Source organism: Phalangium opilio, unplaced genomic scaffold (assembly GCF_054372755.1).
Source record: "Phalangium opilio isolate 3A_F unplaced genomic scaffold, DU_Popi_V2 ptg000070l_1, whole genome shotgun sequence".
In the NCBI taxonomy this organism is placed as follows: domain Eukaryota; kingdom Metazoa; phylum Arthropoda; class Arachnida; order Opiliones; family Phalangiidae; genus Phalangium; species Phalangium opilio.
In genome coordinates this window covers 13,318,692-13,338,708 of record NW_028324182.1, presented here as the reverse complement: position 1 = coordinate 13,338,708, position 20,017 = coordinate 13,318,692, and the positions used below count along the sequence as shown (strand labels likewise).

Here is a 20,017-nt window from a genome sequence, read left to right as displayed (position 1 = left end):
GAGGGGCTCTATACTGGGCTATGAGTCGGACTGAAGTAAAAACTAAACGTTCTCCATTCCTACTTCTAAAATTAAATCTACCCCTGATTAAATAAATGCCCTAAAAGCACCATTATATTGATATTAAAAATTACAAATCTATGCCTAGCAATATTTATATTTCTATTTTCGCATTCTTATTTTATTTTTTAAATCAAACCAGTTCTGAATCAGAAAAAAAAATAATATTACAGGGAAGGAGAAATTATATTATAAACAGTCGTTGAAAATGCGTTACGGAGATAGCTAGGACCGGCGTGGAGCTAGCTATAAGGGGAACGGTGACAGAGTATTGGGAAAGCGGAGGGTATCGCGGCGTTTCAGTAATAATAAGACCATTTAGAATCATTAACGCGAATCGTCGCTTGAATTCGAAATATCCTCATTTACGGAGGGACCCAAGCTAATTAACTAAATAAAAAATTAAACTCGAGAGATGGACCAACAGAAATTAAAGTAATGCCCGTAGGATACCCGTGAAGAAAAAAAAAATATTTTTATTTAAAAAAATTTTCTCCAATGAGTTCAATACGATTCCATCTTCCAAAAAATAATTCTGATCTTTCATTATTATAATAATAATAATTATACCAATCTCAGAAACCCTAGGATCTAACCAGAATTCGGTTTGGGTTTACCAACTATGGTATGGTAAAAGAAATTCATCAATGTCGTCGCTAGAGGCGGGTTTATATTAGAACTGAACAGAATTCATTGTAAACCAGTTCCCATTCAAATTCACGTATACTATAAAAGCGTGCAAAATCAGAATCTTTCGATTACAAGTCGTGTGAATTTCTTTAAATTCAAATGTACAAAACATTTGAATAATTTTATCATAGCTAAATAAAATAAAAAATGGGACATTCTAGAAACTCGGTGAAAGACTCGAAAATGTAGAAAAAGAAATATAGAGAGTTAAAGTTAGAGATGGAATTCTGGGAAAGAGAGAAAATTTTTCGACATGATCAAAGGCGCATTAGCGAAAGGATGCAGTGATGAATACCGCACTTGACAGGATCTCATTACCTAACTGCGAGATAAAAATTTAATTACAATTCGGGATCCTTCTCTCGTTCTTCCCTATCTGGTACCCTAAACTCCTCCTCCTCCTACACTCTTTCGTAAAAGGGGTACACTATTCTTAGGAAAAGACAAAGTTCGCGACCGGGTGTTCGAGGAAGAAGGAGGGGTTTACGAAAAACAGTTTTACGTTACCAGTGTACGACTCATTATCGATGATATGAGCCTACAGGGTAACTTCGCGATCTCCGTTACCCCTTCCCTTCCCCCTTCCCTCTCACTTATATGGAAAAGGAAGCTCAAGAGCGGAGATGCCATCGAAGAGAAAGAGAAGGGTGTTCGTTCGTTCGGTTCGGGAAAATGGAGGAGAGCGAGGTGAGGAAAGGGGGGGATGTCGAAATGGAAAGTGACACTGGGCTATTCTCTTTACAAATGTTTGGGATAGGTCGCGATCTCGTTGCTGCATACAGAAAGGATAGGGGGATAGGGTTGGGGGGGGTTTTAGGTTCTACCCACTTTGAAATATGACCAAGAACCGAGGAATGTCGGGAGCTTAATTCCAGAAATAAATCACAGGGAGGACATTAGTTGTAAAAGCGAGCCACCCGATGAAGGGAAGGGATGGATTTAAAAGAGGGTGGGTGACTTTGTACACCATGGACAGGATGGTTAAGAGCGCCTTGGTGCCAAAGCCGTGAAGGGTGCCCTGAGAGAACGAAAGGAATCTTTCACCTTATCGTCTCGTATTTCCAATTCAAAATTCGATAAGAGTTCTGTTCTACTAGTATTTTAAAACTTGAATACACACACCACTCTTCCCCTTCCTCCTTTATCATATAAATTTCACTGAGTGATTCGAGAGTTCACTGTTATTGAAGAAACTCTACGAGGATTTGATTGTTTTAAGAATGGTTTAACCCATCCACCGAGAGAAACGCAATAGAGTAATTTCTTTCCCATATACGGCAACGTCATAACCCTTAGTGATATCCTCCCTCCCCTTCCCTTCCGGGGGCAAATAGTATTCTCTAGTACAAAGTTGCCCCTAACGTAGGGGATACACAGTTCACTCCCCCTCTCAACCGAAATTACTCTATAGGGAGCTAACAACTGGCTAGGGGAAGAAATAGTCTGACGTCACGCAGCCCCTCTCTGGTTGGCATTTTTGCACGTAGAATACTGTTTCCAACCGTTAGGGGGGATGAAACTCCAGTAAGAGATAGAAGGGTGTGACGTTTCAGGGTCAGAACTGTTAGCTCCCTATATAGGTATTTTAACATCGATATAACGCAATTGTACCGATATAACCACCTAGTTACGTCATACACAATAAGTTCTCATATATTTGTATGGTCATGGCTAACTTAGATTACCTTCTTTCGGCGGTAAAGCACTTTAAACTTAGTTTAACTTCCTTCAAAAACGAATTTGCAATTTGCATTATCTAACTACTTACATTATAGGAAGATAGAAAGCGTAAAAATGTACCCCAATAATAAATCCATATTCATCGACCTTACTGAATTTTCAATTTCCCCATAAAAACTAAATTACGACCAATTTAAGTTGTTATTCTATCATCGAACCATTAATTTAACCGTTATTCACAATAATATCACTAATTTCATTTAACAATTGCCATAAAAAATGTAAAGTTTTACCTCGGTTAGCGTAGCTTGCTTCTTGGCGGCCATCTTGAAAATATTCGCTAAGCCTAATGTCACGATATAGATTTAAAAACGTGACCCAGTCACCGGGGGCTCCCCAGGGGTCAAATCACTCAAATGATACATGAAATTAATTCAGTTCAGTTCTTCAGGGGAGGGGATATTACTGAGTGTTTAATAATTGGCGGGAATTTAGGCTAAACTGGTATTTTTATCGAAAATTCGAAACAAACCCATTCCCATTCCGAACTATTTTAGGCCTAATATTTGCAAACTTAAAAAATTATGGACTCACCTTATACAGGCACACCCTAGCCTGGAAACTGACTCGACAGCTTGAGCCACGCACTCCGTTAAAACCAATAACAGTTGATGAAACATCAAATTAGCGCCTTTGGTATCATTTAACATTTCATTTTCTAAATTTAAGTAAAAAATGATACGTTAAATGAAACGAAAAGCCTTCCTAAGGTTAAATTACAAATAGGCCTACATACCAGATAAATAAATTAAATAATCCACAATTAAATCTGTTGTTAGTCCGCAACATTGTTTAAAGTTTGTGGCGTAATTATCCCAACCACGATAGATTCTGGCTGTTCGTCTCAACCAATTTTGGAGTGTAGGAAGCAGTAAATGATTTATACAAATTATACCAAAATCGGGTCCTTTTGTTTAAATAACAAATCACAAATAAAATAGTTTAAACAAACACGATGATGATAAATATTAAAAAGATCACCACAAACAAACAAACAAACAAACAAACCTGGGGTAGTTTTGAGGGAATTGAGCAAGGTAAAAAGGGTTTCCATCGTGTGTGGTTGGTATCTTCGGGGACAAGTGGAAACGGCACCAACAAGTCCCTCAACTAGAAGGAACCAGACGTGCAGAATTCCAGTTTGCGTTTCCAAGGTTTCTAAAGTAACAGTGGGTTGTAGGGAAGGGCAATTAGCCAATGAAATGTCATTGGAAGAGTTGTCTTTGGGCCAATGACTCTCCTTGCAATCAAACGGATGAAATTCTCCATTTTGAATATTGGGGTCGACCAAAACGGGGTCTCTATGAACTTGAATACGATGCGCGGAATTTAAAACTGGGCATGCCGGCATTTTATACATGAATGTCAAGATTCCAGAGCATCTTTCGAGATATTTTAACGCTGCGCAACATAGATCCAAAGGCCACGGTTCGTTGATGCCCAATTGATCATCGGGAACAAGATTTTGATTGTCTTGTAATTCGGCTATGATGAATTAAAAGTAAACCCGATTATAACTGTAAAAAAAAATGTATATGCACATATCTTTTAACTTACTTGGTCCCCTAACATGTTTTAATAGGCACAGCAGACAATCTACAGCCGCATTGGCAAACACTAAAATATTCTCAGTCCCCAGAAACGCGTTGAAAACATCCAAAACAACTCTTAAATAACGAGCTTGCTCTCTATCAGTATCGATGGAAGTCAGAGATTTCAGTTTCAGTTGATTAGGATCCGATAGCCTAACAGCCCTCAAAGCTCCGAATAAAGGTCTCCATCCGGATCTGACGTCAGTAGTGCAACTTTCAACAAACTCGCAAATGGAACTAATAATCTGTTCTTGTACATCCAAGTCGCAAAGTTCGAGACAAAGAAGATTCTCAAATGGTTTAAAGAGAGCTTCGTTGAAATGAAAATGTGGTAATTCCGGATGAGAGCTAAGGAGGGCACTGACAATATCGTGAATGGATGTGACGGCTTGTTTGGAAATATCCTGCTCTTTATGACAAGCGGCTTCGACAAAATGGGGGGCAACTACACTCCAGGCTTTCATGACGTGAATCAAGGGTCTTCCTCCTCTGGCGCAATGTAACATGACATCGGCTAAGCGATTCATAAGTAAAGAGTTCGTTTGCAAAGTTCTAGCGTGGCTTTGTTGCAAGTTTCCAATGTTAGTCATCTTTCCATAAGTGCTATTCTGCGCAAAAAGCTGTTCTTGACTGGCGGCGCAAAGTTCTGCCATAAATGTTATAAGCGAAGACAGATTGAGTTGATTGGACGCTTCTTCAAATAAGCTACAAAGAAACATTACAACTTCTGAACTGATCACTGAAACCCTAAATTTTTTAATCTTACATATCCACAAGTTGTGATAAACCCTCGACAATGGGTTGAAGTTGCTTGTCTTTTAAAACCCCACCATTTTCAACAGTTTTCTTTAATAAATTTCCAATATCTACATTTTGGGGGTTACCCCTTCCCGGTATAAATGATAAGTCCAAAGGTGGACCTTCACTGAAAGGTGGGTGAAAATTCAGTTTTATATAGACTGAGTGAAGACATCCTGCAACGTGACAATTACACTCACTCAACATCACTCGAAGGATAAGGAGGCAAATAAAATCCGTTAGGGTCATTCTTTTGACCTTTAGAGGACGCTGATTTTCGCGAGGAACTTCCACTAATGATTGGCATCGTTGAAGATTTACCATGAACGGAGAAAAATGAATGTTCCAAGCCCATAACGTATAACGATGTTCTAAAGACGTGCTTCCAACAATGAGGACTATGGCTACCCAATTCTAATCCCTTTTTCAAGATAACATCCAAACTTAGAATATGTGAAGGATGCAACCTCAACGTTTTGTTCCAAGTAGTCAAGACGGTTTTCTTCAGTCTCAATTTTTGTCTTTTCTTGATGGTATTGGCGTCTTTACTGGGGCTTACATTTGGATCCTGATTAACTGGGCAAGAAGCGATGGCTAACTGGGCAAAAACCGCCCCGCAAGACGACTGAAGGCCTAGTAAATTGCACAATTTGGCGGCAATTTGCAAGGCATCCAAACTTTCAGCTACCGCTTCTTTCACTCGACGATTTTCCTCTTTCGCGTTTTCAGTTCCCAAAATCAGTCCCAGATTGTCAGTGATTCCGCATTCGTTTGTCCCATTTAGTAACACTGACGGAATATCGAGGATTATGTCCCAAGAACTTGTCAGTATTAATCTAGCGAACTTCAATCCCGCTTCCCGAGTAGGAGAGGAATGAACGTTGGACACGGCTCTCTCCAACCGTTTATAGTCACTCAGTAATTGTCCTCCTTGTTCCGTACTACCCAATCCATCCAAATCCACCAGTAGATTTATCAAGGAGTAATTCCTATTATCGAGAGGATTATAACCAGCTAATTGAAGTACATTTTTCGTCATAACTTGCTGGTAAACCTCCGATAACCAAGTAGCTGAGAGGTAAACCAAAACCCCGCTTCCATGGACCTCCTCAATAAACTCATTCTACGAAGAAACCCCGAATTATTTAACCCAAAACCCACTGAAATAAACAAATAAACAAATAATCGTTTAATTACTTCAGTCATTAATGTTTTTAAAGATTTTCCGTCGTAATATCCACTTTTAACTAATTTCAAATTAAGAAGTAGAGTGCTATATGTTGCCAGATAAATTCCATCCGCATTAACTATAGTTACGGGTCTCAAGTCACTCTTTTCGTTTTTGGGTTTTTGAAGTTCTTGTTTCTTCCACATTCCTGCGGAAAAAACTAACCATTGAAAATGGTTTTTGGGTTCATTATTAAAGTAGCCATGCAAAGGGAAGATGCTATGTTCGCTAAAAGTTCGTATTAGTAATTAATGTAATTGTTCTGGAAAAGTAATTCAAACCTTCGCAATATTTGGAGGCAAATTCTTGAAGAGCCTGATCAGCTTCGATGGAACTTTTCACCATCAAAACGGAGGGCAGCAAATCTATCAAAACTTCCAAGAAATGCTGGGCATTTTGTCTTTCAAGCTGGGCAAATTCGTCGTAAGCTTCGCAGAGTCTTTCAACCCGTTCTCTTTCTTCTTTTCCGTGATCTTCTTGTCCAAGAAGGGTTCTGGGAGCTTTCTCTCGACGGGCAGCTTCGACTAACTCCTTTAGTTTCTCCTCTTCCTCCATCTCCTTGTCCAGTTGATCAAAATCAATGTCATCTTGCTCTTCAGGTCCTTCCGTAGTTCCGGATGAAATTGAAGGTGGGTCATCATCTTTGACGGTGTCATTTAAATCCTTTTCATCTTTTTGGGTGCTGGTCATTTCCTCTTTGGTCTTTTTCTCTTCGGGAACTTCCACCACTTCAATTTCTTCTTTACAACTTTCAAACTTTTCTTCGGAAGTACTGTTTTGTTTCTCCTCGTTAATTTTGTTTTCATTTTCAACTCCGGGGTCGCTGTATTTCCTTTCCAATGAGTCAGAAGCGTCATCGTCAATGTCGGAAAAATTGTCTTGGATGCTTAGGGAATCTCCTTCAAAATTAACTTGTTGCGCTTCGTTTTCAGTTGCATTGTTAAGTTCAGGAGTTATTTTGGACGAATCTTCTAAAGAATCATTATCCATTTCCTCTTTGGCAACTAATTTATCGGTAATTTTCGCTGAAAAAAAATATTTCATACCAAAATATTTATTACTTATAACAGGCGTACAGAAAATTTGTGAATAGCCCCTCGATTTAACTGTGCAAAAAATGACTATGCGTAATTATAACTTCATTTTATTTACTTCTGTTGTAATAATAATGGTTTTATTGCGGGAAGAAAAAGCAATAATTGTTTATTTCGCACAACACAAATACAAATAATAAAACAAAAACAAATATAAATAAAAATAAGAAAACAATAGCAACGAAAAATAATAAATAAAAACACAATAAATCATAAAAACAAGACAAGGAGTCTACAAAACTTTAGCACCAATCGCAAAATTTGAAAGCTGTGTGACACGAACGGAAAACGTGAGTGAGTAGCCCCTCATTGCGAAGCCTTTAACAGCGCTGAAATTATTACACGTAACACGTGCCTAACCCTTAAAAGGCGTACAGAATATTTTGAGTGAATAGCCCCTCGATGCGCTATCTTTAATTGTTCTAAAATGTTTACCGGTAATCCCTATTAAAATTAATTTATTTTCGATGTAAGTGTAATAGTGCGACAACAGAAAACTTGAGTGAGAAGCCCCACGATTGGCATCCTTTAACAGCGATAAGATAAAACGAAATACCCGTAACTACCCTTTAATAGAAGCACAGAAAATCAAGAGTGAATAGCCCCTCTATGTCCTACGCAAAAAATGATTACCCTTAATCCTTACTTCAATAAATTTAATTTACTTTTGCTATAAGTGTAATATCCCGGGGGGGGGCACAAGCTAGTATATACTTTATTTTGCTTTTAAAATGATTTTCGATTATATATAATTATTCTTAGCCTTTGGTAGTGTTACTATAGGTAAGTCAATGATAGACATAGAGTCACGTGTTCACGACCAACTAACTAAGGACCTCTCTTGTTATAGAGTGCTGTCAGTTGTGACGTCAGACCCAAGGTTAAACGTCACCAGTCTGCCTTTAGCAATGGGCGGCCATGACAGTTACCATTTTTTCTTTATGGGAAAACAGCATGGGTGACGTCACACCAGCGCTTCTGACAGCACTCTATATAGTTAGTATGTCTGTTTAAGTTGGCCTATTTGCCCTCTTGTGAAAAAATGGACTGATTGGTAAAGAAAAATACCCTTGTCCAGCCCTAAAAGGGTAATTTTAGGCCTTGGCCCTGGACCAGGGTGGTAAATAAGAAAATTATATAGGACACGTGTCCAGTGACCTCCCCTCCCCTGGAAAATTTGTGTGTGCAAAAAATAATGTCAAATCAAAACTTTGGAAAACGTCATGGTGCAGTGACCATAGTTTTTTTTTTTTTTTAAATATGGGACATTTTAAAATTTTATTCAATTATGTGCAATGTCCTGTGCTTATTTCCGGCCCTGCCAAAGACTGGGTACCCATTGGATTGGACAGCCACCAGCCGCCATTTTGAGTTCCCACACAGGCTTAATTACTTCCCAATTAGAATAAATAATTGATTTACAATTGATTGGCTTTATTTCGGCATCTTCCAGGTACTTGTAGACCTTGTTAATGATAGTAACGTGTGCTTCAGTCAAGCTTTTTCCATCCATAATTTGTTCTAGACTATTTAATAATGCTAAGATGCAAGATACTGCGGCGCAACAAACAGCTGAATCTTGACTATGGCTGCATTGACTAAGACTGTCCATAATTCTGTAGAATAAGTAAATTAAATTAATTAAAATTAACCCATACAATATGCTAAAATTCAAACTGGAAAGTAAACAAACAAACAAACACACATTTTTAAAAGATCTAAATCGCTAGCCCTTGTATTCTTATTGTTTAAATCATAGAGAGGAGGTGCAGCCAATTGTACAAGTAAATCCGGCTTTTTTAATAGCTGTAATTAAAGAATGGTATCAATTAGCGGTCTTATTCCTGATCAGCGCCACCTACCCATAGCGGCGACTTTGAGAACTACTGTAATACGCAAGCCAACCAGAGTCCAGATGTCGCTAAAATCTGATGACGTCATTTTTGGTAAGACCCCGAGAGTGCCCGTCAGTGACGTCACCAGATTTTAGCGACATCTGATTGGCTTTCCGATTACAGTAGTTCTCAAAGTCGCCGCTATGGGTAGGTGGCGCTGATCAGGAATAAGGCTAATTAATTAATTCTAATAGTTAAAATTAAACAATTACAAATACAATACACACTTCTTTCAGAGCTTTTAAAGCCTCTAATCTGTGTTGGGCTGGTGGATAAAGTAACATTCTATGAAAAAGAGAAGCCAAAACTGCTCTGAAAGAACCAACACTACCAAACAACCGAACCAACTCAGCAGCAAGACTAAAATATTAATTAATATTTTTATTATTATAAGATTAATTTACTGTTCTGGAACACCTACTTGTAAATGGTTTTAGCATTAGTACTCAAACAAGAGGGTGCAGCGTTTAAACAACCCGATCCTCTTCCCATTTCACCTTTATTATCACCACCATTTATATTTGTTTGTGATGTAATATTTTTCTTATCCGTTTTAGGTGAACCAAGGATTACTACTAACAACGGACAAAATTCTTGCCATACAAAATTAACAAATTGTTTCTTGTTTCTAACATCAGGTTTAAGATTGCTTAAGACGCAAAGAAAGCATTGGAGAAGTAACGGAGCTACAATTTTCTCTTGACTATAGTATTTTTTAAAATAATAATAATAATAAATAAAATATTAGAATATCATTTTATTACCCTAATTAAATTATTAATTAAGGGAAATTACTTTAATGAAAGTTTTAGTTTGTCACACATGAATTTTAAAACTGGAAGAATGTCATCCATAACATCTGAAGCATTCATATCTGAGACAAACATGAATGAATTATAATTTAAAATCTGCCATTTTTGTTTTGTGCGCATCTTAACGATTGGTATTATACTTTCGGTATCGGAATCATCGCTGTTATTGGCATGATCAACCGAATCTACATCTTGAAGGAAATTACAAAAAGCTTGAAGGGTTTGGCTGGCTGTGGCTAAAGCGGCAGTTTTAACTGGAGCCGAGCCATTTATATAAACATCGCAATAAAGTTGCAATAATTGCAATACCCCAAGGGTACTCAAGTACCAACCAGAGGTGTATGCCATTTTGAGAAGGATCTAATAATAATAATTATTATTCATTTTTTATAAGAGTTAATGTTGTGGCCATGGATAAAGAATTCGCATGCGGAAATTTGTTTTCCCGCTATAGGATCGGCAACTCCCTATCTCGAACGACAGAATATTCTGTATACACTCTGTTACAACATCGGTTGTCAGCACGCGCAAAGCTAGGTCTCTATGTAATCTAGCCTTGCACGTGCTGACAAGAGACAAAAAACTTCAGGATCTTCAGGATTTAAAATCAGTTTAAAATATCCTGAAGTTTTTTGTCTCTTGTCAGCACGCGCAAGGCTAGATTACATAGAGACCTAGCTTTGCGCGTGCTGACAACCGACGCTGTAACAGAGTGTATACAGAATATTCTGTCGTTCGTTCGAGATAGGGAGTTGCCTATCCTGTAGAGTGAAAACAAATTTCCTCACGCGCATTCTACATCCATGTTGTGGCTATGGGGGTTATTACTTTGAGAATTTCAAGTTGTGTTTCATCTTGTAAAAATGAAACAGACTGAACTGCCTTAACAAGCTGAGAGGGAAGCCATTTTTCCTCATCTTCAGTTTCAAAACTGGCTTGAAAGCTTTTATCTCTGACAATTTCCTTTGAAAATTTCATCGGGGAATAAATATAATAGCTAGGCCTAGTTATCAATCATAGATGGACATCAGTTAACTTAAAACTAACTTCAAATCCTTTGATAGCGTGGCTAACAAGTTTTGAATTTTTAGACTCCAAAGCCTCTTGAAGGGCTGATAAACATTTATCTCTAGACATGCATAAACAATAATTCTGTAAGTCTTTTAACTTAATTAATTTGGTTTTTAAGAACAGAGAAGACTCATTAGTATGAATGGAAAGACAATCACAAAATGTTAGTTAAGATATGATCACCTTAGCTCATAAGGAGTTGCTCTCATTAATTCAAGTTGGTTAGTCAATAAAGCTGAGTTAGTTACAAAAAAAAGTTAGACATAAACAGAACCAGAGTTTCAAAATACAAGGCAAAGATTATGGAATGAATGAATGTTTCTTACCCTGGGCTTCCCAACAAGACTTATGTATCTGAGGATACTTTGTTTGGTTTGTATCTTTCAATATCCTGCTGAATATTTCCTCCATCATGCCATTCACAGATTTTAGGTTGACTTGTTTGATTTATAGTTTAACAGATTTCCCATTCCCATATGGTTACGAAAGTCAACTACCTGGTATTCTTGTATGTAAAGGCAGCTTTCCACCAATATTATGTTATGCAAAAAAAATGCACCGCGGAAGCGGAGGAATCGGAATGAATGACATGACCAAGGCTTAGCTTTTTTCCACTTTTTTAGGATAGTACTTTATTGTATTTAAATATTAACTATATGTCATTAATTCAGTTTTACCTCGAATAATTTAACTTTGATTGCGCGTTTAATTTAAACCATGCTTCGCGTCATTTAAAATCTGCTTATGATAGACGTTCATATCAGCAACGTCAGCTTGTCAGCAGACATATGCTCAAACACCTACGTTATAGAGTAGTGGCACTCCATGTTAATTTCTCATAGAGCGTACTTTGTCCAAAGGCAGGGAGGTGCCATTACTCTATTTGACTTATTTCTGCAACTTTTGATTTGATTTATAATGAAGAGGGAGCCGCATTCGTACGCGCATTTGAAACTTTTTCACCGGGAAATTCAAATGCGTAATAATATGGCCCAGATTTATAAAACAAAATAAAAGTATTTTCTCAAGGCCTCTAGGAATGGAAATAGCTTCCAGCTGTTCGATCGTATTGAAAAGTTAACGACGAGGATTATTTCATTGCGCGATGTTTTTCAAGGACAATAACCAGTTGAAGCTAGCCTATTTGATAGTACCCGAAGGTTTCCTTTTTCTGCAAGCTTGGATAACAGGGAAATGAAAAATTATCTCGGCTTGTAGTCGTATTATTTAATGAAACTGATAATGTCGAAACCTTTGAGATAAAATTTGTTCTAAATCGGTAGGAGTTCTTTAAGAAAAACAGATTGGATTGTAGCTTCGAAAACGCAATATAACACCATAAAAATGGCTCGTAGTCTCGAAGGAATGATTACCATAGACGATTTTGAGAAATACGCGTTCCAACATTTGGATCGAAACGCCCTGGATTACTATAGAAGCGGAGCTGACCAAGAAAGAACCCTCAAGGCTAATGTTGATTCCTTCGCCAAGTAAGATTTATAAAAAGGACGAAAAAAGTCGATAATGGAAGATGGCCAAAGGCGGGTTATTCAAATTTCTCCTTTTCAAACCAGGTACCGCTTCCGACCACGTTTTCTTCGCGATGTCAGCGTTCGCGACCTTTCCACCACTATTCTTGGTCAAAAAATTTCCTTTCCAGTGGCCATCGCACCATCAGCTTTGCACCAATTGGCCCATCCAGACGCTGAAATGGCAACAGCCAGAGGTAGAGATTGAACCCACTGTTAACCGCAACAAGTTGCCTAATTCTTAAACACTTCAGCTTGTTCCGCCGCTCAAACTTTGATGGGTTTAAGTACTTTAAGCACAACCCCGTTGGAAAACGTTGCTGCCGTGGATCCAGCTACCCCGAAATGGTTTCAATTGTACGTCTACAAGGACCGCGAAATAACTAGACACCTGGTCAACCGCGCGGAGGCTGCTGGTTTCAAAGCCCTACTCTTGACCGTCGATACTCCGATTCTGGGAACTAGATTAGCGGACGTCAGAAATCGTTTCTCCTTGCCGCCACACATCAAGTACTCTACTTTTAGATAGTCTTATAGCGTTTTCCTTTGGATCCTCGCGGAGCGCTCCCATGGAGGAATAAAACTAGGAGATCCTATTCTTCAAAAACAGTCTTTAACGAACCTGGAAACTACTACTACCATTTTTATTGCTCCTTGGGAGCGCTCCGCGAGGACCCAAAGGAAAACGCTATTAGTCACATCCCTCGACTTTGGATTACCAATGAATGTATTTAAAACCAATAGGTTGGGCAACTTCGAAAAGCTTGTACAGGAAAATAAAATTGGTAAAGTGAAAAGCAGTGGCGGATCAGGTTTGGCTGAGTTTGCTAGTGACACTTTGGACGCTTCGCTTTCCTGGAAGGACATACATTGGCTTCGAAGTATTACTAAGATGCCTATAGTGGTAAAGGGGATCTTGACTGGTAAGTTTTCTTTAAATTGGCCGCGATTCCTCCAAGGTAACCACATCCTCTTACAGCTGAAGATGCTATCCTAGCCGTTCAACATGGCGCTTCGGGTATAGTAGTTTCGAATCACGGCGCGCGTCAATTGGACGATGACCCCGCCACAGTAAGGAACTAGCTACAATCTACTACAAACAGACACTGATATCGGATTTTTTCTTAGATCGATGTTCTACCAGAGATTGTTGAAGCCGTGAAAGGCCGCGTTGAAGTATACCTCGACAGCGGTATTAGAAGGGGTACTGATGTCCTCAAGGCCCTGGCACTCGGAGCTAGGTGTGTTTTCATTGGAAGACCAGTTCTTTGGGGACTGGTACATAGCGTAAGTCGAACGTTTTATTTCATAATAGAGCTATCTCAGTTGTGACGTCAGTGCTTAGGTAAAACGTCACGAGCTTAGCTTTGGGAGTGAGCGGCCATGTTTGGTACCGTTTTGGTTCTATAGAGTGCTGTCAGAAGCGCCGGTGTGACGTCACCCATAAAGAAAAAATGGTAACTGTCATGGCCGCCCATTGCTAAAGGCAGACTCGTGACGTTTAACCTTGGATCTGACGTCACAACTGACAGCACTCTATGGTGACTGGTCAAATAGCACGGGTGACGTCACACTAAGGCTTAACTTTAAAGCTAATATTTCTTTGTCATAGGGTGAAAAGGGTGTTCGTCACGTATTGGAGATACTTCGTCATGAACTTGACATTGCCATGGCGTTAAGTGGTAAATTTTTTTATTAAAGTTAGGCCTAAAAAGTAAGCCTTGGTCTTGAGGATTATTTTTTTCCCTTAAGGTTGCGCGACCCTGGACGACATTTCACCAGCTTTGGTGACCAGAAACTGTTCATGTCGCTTGTAATTTGTAAATGACGCGTACTCAGCGCAATTACCTTTTTTTAGGCGACTCCAATGTAAAGGGATATGTCAAAAATCTCCCTGAAACGTCACCATGTACAAAGTTATTATGTAGTGAGGAAAGGACTATCTTTGTACAGGCAGACGTTTCAATATGATTTTCAGTTAGTTTAAACACTTTTATTTTTAATATTTAATATTGGTTTAAAACCACGATTTTGACCAATACTAAAAGAATGTAGTGGTTAAATTGAAAATTTTATAATAACCATATATATTGATATCTTTACAATGTTTTTTTTTTTTTTAAAAAAATTTGAAGTTTTGCCCCAATTCATTTAAGAGAGAATAAAATATAAGGAAAAATATATAATTATGACACGTTTTCTGCTTAATTACAACTAAATGATTAAAGTTGCGAAGAAATTACAATCCGTTCTTTAAAATATACATAAAAACGCCGGTTTTCTCTTAAGGGGGAATGTAGTTAAGGATAATTTAAGTTTTCAAAAATTATTTTCTGCCAAAATAAACTCAATAAAAACTATTTTAACTTGCCTTTAGTTTTAATCCTTTCTCTCCTCATAATCATAATTACTTCTAATAAAATTATTATTAACTAATATAAGCTAAACAACCAGTAATAAATTGGGGAGAAAAAAAGGGAAGTGTTGAAAATCTATTGAAAATGCTGCTTATAAGTAAAAATATTTAACAGTTAATATGCTCATATTAATTATTGACGTACACCAAGCATACATTTCAGTGGAATTTACATATTTTTAACCAAATATAACTAACGAAAAATAATTAAAATTAAGAATTTCTTTTTAGGCTTGAATAAGTTACAAAAACTTACAATTAAAAAAAAAACATATTTTCTAAAAAAAAGAAAATTAAATTAAAATTATGTTTTATGATATTTTTCTTTTAATTTAAATTTCCTTCATCAAATTTTTGTTTGATTTAGGAACTTTCAACAATAAAAAAAGCAAAATATATTAATTAACTTATTTTTAGGCCTATTAAAATGGGGAAAAAATGCTTTCTCCAACTTACCCTTGTTAGCTTGCTTTCTTTAGTTTATTTAATTTAATAAGAAATCAAATTAGAATTTTTAATTTTAATTTTTTTGTATGAAAAAGTGCTTATCACTTTTCTTTTCAATTCCTCTTTGTTTATTTTTTAAAGAGCAAATAATGTGTTTTCCGTTTCATCCCTATCCATATGTCTACTATTAGGACCCTGTCTACCTCGAGATTCAGGATTAGTTGTTGTATTCCCTCTTGTTCCAGCACTCGGTAAATTTTCAGCTGCAGCGGCTCTTTCAGCCAAAAATCTATCAAATTCTGAACTAGTTATCGATTCGGGTCCTCCTGGCTGATTGCTATTAGCTTGCTAAGATTTTGAAAAACATTAAAGGTCAAAGTTTAAATTAAACTTTAATTAACATATTTAACGAACTTAAAACCCATAAACACACTTTTTCTTTGAGCCACTCCTCCATTTCATCAAAATCTGTTTCCTTGTTGAACTAAAACATTTAACATCATCGGAAATAAATATTTATTTATTTCCCAATCAAAGGGCGTCAATTAAAAAAAAGAGTAAAGACACATCAAAGGATGTCAAACCCACCTGGTACAATTCATCCACACTCTCCTTTTTTTTTTTGACAAAAACGATTTCAAATAGATATGAAACAAAGACAGGACATGCACAAAAGAACGAGTAAACAATTTAACACTTTACATCATAAATAATAAATTAATAATAATATAAATAAAACTGGTGGTGAAGCAAACAATGTTAAGGACAGGTCAATGAGATAGAATATATGTAATAAACCTAGAGTTACAATTCAAATCGGCTTACCGCGAAACACATTGTTTTATCAAGCACTTTATCAAAACATGACAGCGCCACCTGTGAGCCTCTAGCGGAACTAATTACAACTTTTACTTGTTTATTTGCAATCAGAAACATCGTTAAGATTTTTATTTCATCTATTTATTAGATTAAAAAGGACTAGAGTTTTTATTATTTAACTCGCGTATTTTATTTAACACGTTTAAAAAACTATCTTGACAGCTTGTTACGCAGATTATAGCAGCAGACGGTAATAAAAAAAGTTCTTGGAGTGATTAATAGGTGGCGCCACCCGTATTTGATAAGGATTCATGCTCGAAAAAAAGTGTATCGCGAAACGTCGATCTCGAGATCTCACGTTGTGACTCTAGGTTTAATATATATATTATATCTCATTGGGACAGGCCTACTAGCTTCATGGATAAATTACCTTATCAACCAAGTTTTTATTTTGGGCTACAGCTCCCAATGTAGTTGATACTTGGTTGACGTTACTATTGTCAGCGTAGGAGCTGCCACTAAAAGATATTATTGAACTTTCTCTTCAATTCTATTTCAAGAGTTTTCAATACATTAAATAAGTTGAAACTAACGTGGACTTTGTTGATTCATAAGTCAAATTTCTTGACTGGGCAAACATATCAAACTCATCAGAACCTTCCAACCCAGCATTGCTACCTGGTTTAGTATTGGAAGTTGCCACGGAATTTATTTTGCCTAAAGTAGTGGCTGTACTTCCAGATATTAAGCCTAATTACAAAGTTTGGGTCTTAATAGATAGCATTCTATAATATTTTATAGGAAACATACTCAGATTAGCAAGTTGGGAGGCAGTTTTTCCCACATCTCCCATACCACCACCACCACCACCACCCTTTGCAGCTGTTTCTTCAGAATCACCACCTAAATCTATAAGGGGTGGAGCTCCATTTTCTTGAACTGGTTTAGCAGAAGCGGAAGGCGAGGTGGTTTTAGCTGGTTGGCTCCCCATCATTGCAGTTTGTTTCTTTTCAAATCTTTCATACCGTAGAAAGAGGTTGTTCATTTCATCATTGACTCTTAACAACTCGTCTAATGACAAAAACCATTCAATTTTATGGGCCTATAAAGAATTTGCGGTTCATTTTTTTCTTACTCGTCACTTCTTCATTAGCAACTTTATCAATTAACGTGACTAATCTGCTTTGCATGGCTCTACAGGTATCTCTGAGATCATTAAGGAGGTCCATATCAGATGAATGTTGATCTCCACTATTGGGAGCCAATTCCGTTAACATCTCTCCAAAAACCTTCATATTTCCTTGAACAACATCCAATTCACTTCGCAGTTTGGCCAGTTGGTCAGGTGACAAGTGCACGGGACCAACAATGGCTCTGGTTGCGACAGTGGGAGGTCTGTTTGGGGATACGGGTTGAGGAGGTAAGGTTGGTGGTTCCTGATTAATGATTATCAAACAGGATAGTTTTGAGTATTCTTGTTGATCAGTATGGTTGTTTTTATAAGTTTTAAACTAACTATTGCATCTGCTCTTGGTACTTCTTCATGGTGAGGTCTTGGTAGAGTTTGTGAAGGAGGATGTGGTATGACAGTCTTGGGAATTTAACATTTTTAATTAAAATTATAGATTAATCAAATGCATGATCAATATCAGTTCATTTGAACTTGAATTACCCTGTGGGGTGTATGTATTGGTGCCATGGCATCTAAATCTGTCATTGGGAACTCAATTCCTTTCTGTTTAAGGTCATTATAAACTTGAACTACACCTTGCATATCAGCCACATTACGAAAAGCATCAGCCCAGCTCTTAATATTTGAATAATTTCAATAATTGCTTATGTAGTATAATGTAAATTCAATTTTCAAAGGTGTTGACTCAGCTATATTTCTTCACCTGAATTAAACTGAGAACTTTCTCTTGAACCACAGTGGGTGGATCATTCTTGGGCCCAATAAGTTTGACCAATTCTAAGACAAAATCTTTTTGAGTGACCAACAAATGGAAACGTCTTCCACAGTTTTTTACACAAGTCTCTAAAACCTTCAGGATTAAATAAAACCAACTACATATTTTATCCCTTCTTAAATCCCTTTCACTGCCTAGAGGAAGTTTTTGGCAGTCATTACTATATTACTAGGATAATATTAAGAAAATCCACCACAAAATAGGTCAGGAAACTTCTAAAGTATTAGTTTTGATATTTCTACTTCAAATAATCCACTGGATTTGTGATACAACTGTCCATAAACAACCCCTGACAGATTTGAGGAGCTTTGTACATACAGTCAGACTATACATGACTACTGAGTAGTTCTTCCCTGCATTTTGTTGAAGCCTTTTTCTGATAGCTTTGATAGCATCTTTAGGTCTTTTATGACAAAAAATTTGTTGTAAGTTTTTCTATAATATCAACCCTTTTAAAGGGAGGGTGAAGTAGAAAATCAAGTGATTTTTTATCGATTCTTCTACCAATTTTAAGACCAGTCTGCATAGTGAAACATTCAGGAAATACTTCCGAATGATTTTAAAATTCAAATTAGGTTCAGATTTTAAGGATAATTTTAAACAAGGACTGCCGACCAATCGCGTAACGCCCTGCCTTTTTGTTAAAAAAATTCTCGTGGCACGTTCCATGTCTCGCGCCACGATTGTCACGTCGCGCGCCTAATTTTATCAAATCTCGTGATAAATTTCATTCAACACGGAACGTGCCACGTGAATTTTTCTAACAAATAGGCAGAGCGTTACGCGATTGGTCGGCAGTCCTTGTTTAAAATTATTCTTAAATTCTGAACCTAATTTGAATTTTAAAATCATTCGGAAGTATTTCCTGAATGTTTCAATATGCAGGCTAGTCTTATAATTAGTAGAAGAATCGATAAAAAATCACTTGGTTTTCCACTTCACCCTCCCTTTAATCTCTTATTTTGAATTCATTTACCCTTCATCAGTATCATTTATTATGTCACAGATTTCCATATTAAGGGCCCAGTTTTCTGAAGCCAAAGAAGCATCTGTTGCTTGCTCTATACCAAACAAGAAGTTTATTACTGTCCCAAATAAATAATTTACTATCCTATGTTTAATTTCAACAATCATCAGACAATAATCCTAATTTTAACAAATGTACTTTTTGAAAAACATTGGCATATAATTCAAGACCATATATGGATTAGACAGGTACTCTCAATAGAGTTTAATTCATTCACTCTGTTGTCATAATTTTATGCTAATTTATTAGGAAAATAACACCCTTTTATATTCAAGCTATAGTGTTCATTATTATTAGCTGATGTAGGGCGGTTAATCAAAAAAATAAATGAAATGACTCATGATATCTTTAGTTACCTACCACTGCCCTAACTTAATCAGAATAATCCTATGTTATTATTATACAATTATAAAATTTCAACAAAAAAACCAACAAATCTATTCTTATTAATTAAATGTCATCTATATTTAATTAGGCAATAATATTATAAACAAAATTCAGTTCAAAATAAGCAAACAACATCCATAAGTTCCAAAACGCAGGATGTAAACAAGCCAAGGCTTAAGCAACGTCTTCTGAAGTTCCTAAGTTAGGCTTAACTGAGAAAGTTTATAACTCACCAATTTTTTGTCCCACCATCGTGTTGAAGGGATTTCCACCCAACTGAGCAAGTATTCCCGTCATTTTGAAGGTAAAAACTTATTCGAAACACTCGATTTCACTTTAAGTTCAAAAAACTTAACACAATAATTTGTTAATTAGACCGTGAAGCCAAGTCAATTTGCGACTGAAGCCACAAACAACCATGACAGGAAAGCCAACATTTAAAAAG

General features: G+C 36.9%; 3 protein-coding genes across 11 annotated transcripts in view; 1 reads left to right on the top strand and 2 right to left on the bottom strand.

Annotated features, from left to right (window-relative positions):
• LOC149661777 (brefeldin A-inhibited guanine nucleotide-exchange protein 3) overlaps nucleotides 1–11,447 on the bottom strand; it is a 20,404-nt gene extending 8,957 nt beyond the window's left edge. For 2 of the 3 annotated variants that reach the window (XM_089843672.1, XM_089843674.1), the window contains exons 1-18: nucleotides 11,307–11,447; nucleotides 11,164–11,215; nucleotides 10,957–11,038; nucleotides 10,738–10,872; nucleotides 10,050–10,269; nucleotides 9,893–9,971; nucleotides 9,519–9,800; nucleotides 9,325–9,457; nucleotides 8,908–9,008; nucleotides 8,625–8,818; nucleotides 6,390–7,133; nucleotides 6,078–6,268; nucleotides 5,081–6,003; nucleotides 4,849–5,007; nucleotides 4,048–4,787; nucleotides 3,499–3,975; nucleotides 3,227–3,397; nucleotides 3,025–3,148 (exon numbers count right to left, since the gene is read on the bottom strand). In XM_089843672.1, the coding sequence (XP_089699798.1) occupies nucleotides 3,025–3,148; nucleotides 3,227–3,397; nucleotides 3,499–3,975; nucleotides 4,048–4,787; nucleotides 4,849–5,007; nucleotides 5,081–6,003; nucleotides 6,078–6,268; nucleotides 6,390–7,133; nucleotides 8,625–8,818; nucleotides 8,908–9,008; nucleotides 9,325–9,457; nucleotides 9,519–9,800; nucleotides 9,893–9,971; nucleotides 10,050–10,269; nucleotides 10,738–10,872; nucleotides 10,957–11,038; nucleotides 11,164–11,215; nucleotides 11,307–11,394 (4,895 nt within the window). In that variant the 5' untranslated portion in view covers nucleotides 11,395–11,447. The remainder of the gene's footprint in view (nucleotides 1–3,024; nucleotides 3,149–3,226; nucleotides 3,398–3,498; nucleotides 3,976–4,047; nucleotides 4,788–4,848; nucleotides 5,008–5,080; nucleotides 6,004–6,077; nucleotides 6,269–6,389; nucleotides 7,134–8,624; nucleotides 8,819–8,907; nucleotides 9,009–9,324; nucleotides 9,458–9,518; nucleotides 9,801–9,892; nucleotides 9,972–10,049; nucleotides 10,270–10,737; nucleotides 10,873–10,956; nucleotides 11,039–11,163; nucleotides 11,216–11,306) is intronic. The other variant, XM_089843673.1, reaches the window with a different exon arrangement.
• LOC149661776 (2-Hydroxyacid oxidase 1-like) lies at nucleotides 10,916–14,880 on the top strand. Of its 6 annotated transcripts, none has more exons than XM_089843741.1 (9): nucleotides 10,916–11,063; nucleotides 12,264–12,470; nucleotides 12,555–12,706; nucleotides 12,764–13,019; nucleotides 13,254–13,432; nucleotides 13,489–13,580; nucleotides 13,638–13,796; nucleotides 14,122–14,191; nucleotides 14,262–14,880. In XM_089843741.1, the coding sequence occupies exons 2-9, from the start codon at nucleotides 12,325–12,327 to the stop codon at nucleotides 14,324–14,326; spliced, it is 1,119 nt and encodes a 372-aa protein (XP_089699867.1). In that variant the 5' UTR covers nucleotides 10,916–11,063; nucleotides 12,264–12,324; the 3' UTR covers nucleotides 14,327–14,880. The 6 variants fall into 6 exon arrangements, with proteins under 6 accessions (XP_089699867.1, XP_089699869.1, XP_089699868.1 ...); XM_089843743.1 differs by having other exon boundaries at nucleotides 10,933–11,063; nucleotides 12,276–12,470; XM_089843742.1 differs by lacking the exon at nucleotides 10,916–11,063 and adding an exon at nucleotides 11,070–11,352 and having other exon boundaries at nucleotides 12,276–12,470.
• Nucleotides 14,562–20,017, bottom strand: LOC149661775 (TOM1-like protein 2). Of its 2 annotated transcripts, XM_089843719.1 has the most exons (13): nucleotides 19,806–20,016; nucleotides 19,135–19,219; nucleotides 18,477–18,561; nucleotides 18,087–18,233; nucleotides 17,864–17,998; nucleotides 17,708–17,782; nucleotides 17,327–17,627; nucleotides 17,002–17,262; nucleotides 16,785–16,941; nucleotides 16,622–16,709; nucleotides 15,961–15,984; nucleotides 15,806–15,856; nucleotides 14,562–15,720 (listed from the first exon to the last, which is right to left on the bottom strand). In XM_089843719.1, the coding sequence occupies exons 1-13, from the start codon at nucleotides 19,867–19,869 to the stop codon at nucleotides 15,508–15,510; spliced, it is 1,686 nt and encodes a 561-aa protein (XP_089699845.1). In that variant the 5' UTR covers nucleotides 19,870–20,016; the 3' UTR covers nucleotides 14,562–15,507. The 2 variants fall into 2 exon arrangements, with proteins under 2 accessions (XP_089699845.1, XP_089699846.1); XM_089843720.1 differs by lacking the exon at nucleotides 15,961–15,984 and having other exon boundaries at nucleotides 19,806–20,017.

Coding starts and splice junctions, on each gene's coding strand:
- LOC149661776 (XM_089843738.1), top strand. CDS start 11,457: ATGGTTACGAAAGTCAACTACCTGGTATTCTT. Junction 13,581..13,637: donor TGGACGATGACCCCGCCACA/GTAAGGAACTAG, acceptor ATTTTTTCTTAG/ATCGATGTTCTACCAGAGAT. Junction 13,797..14,121: donor TTTGGGGACTGGTACATAGC/GTAAGTCGAACG, acceptor TCTTTGTCATAG/GGTGAAAAGGGTGTTCGTCA.
- LOC149661775 (XM_089843719.1), bottom strand. CDS start 19,869: ATGACGGGAATACTTGCTCAGTTGGGTGGAAATCCCTTCAACACGATG. Junction 17,999..18,086: donor AAGTTCTCAGTTTAATTCAG/GTGAAGAAATAT, acceptor TCAAATATTAAG/AGCTGGGCTGATGCTTTTCG. Junction 16,942..17,001: donor CTCCCAACTTGCTAATCTGA/GTATGTTTCCTA, acceptor CTTTGTAATTAG/GCTTAATATCTGGAAGTACA.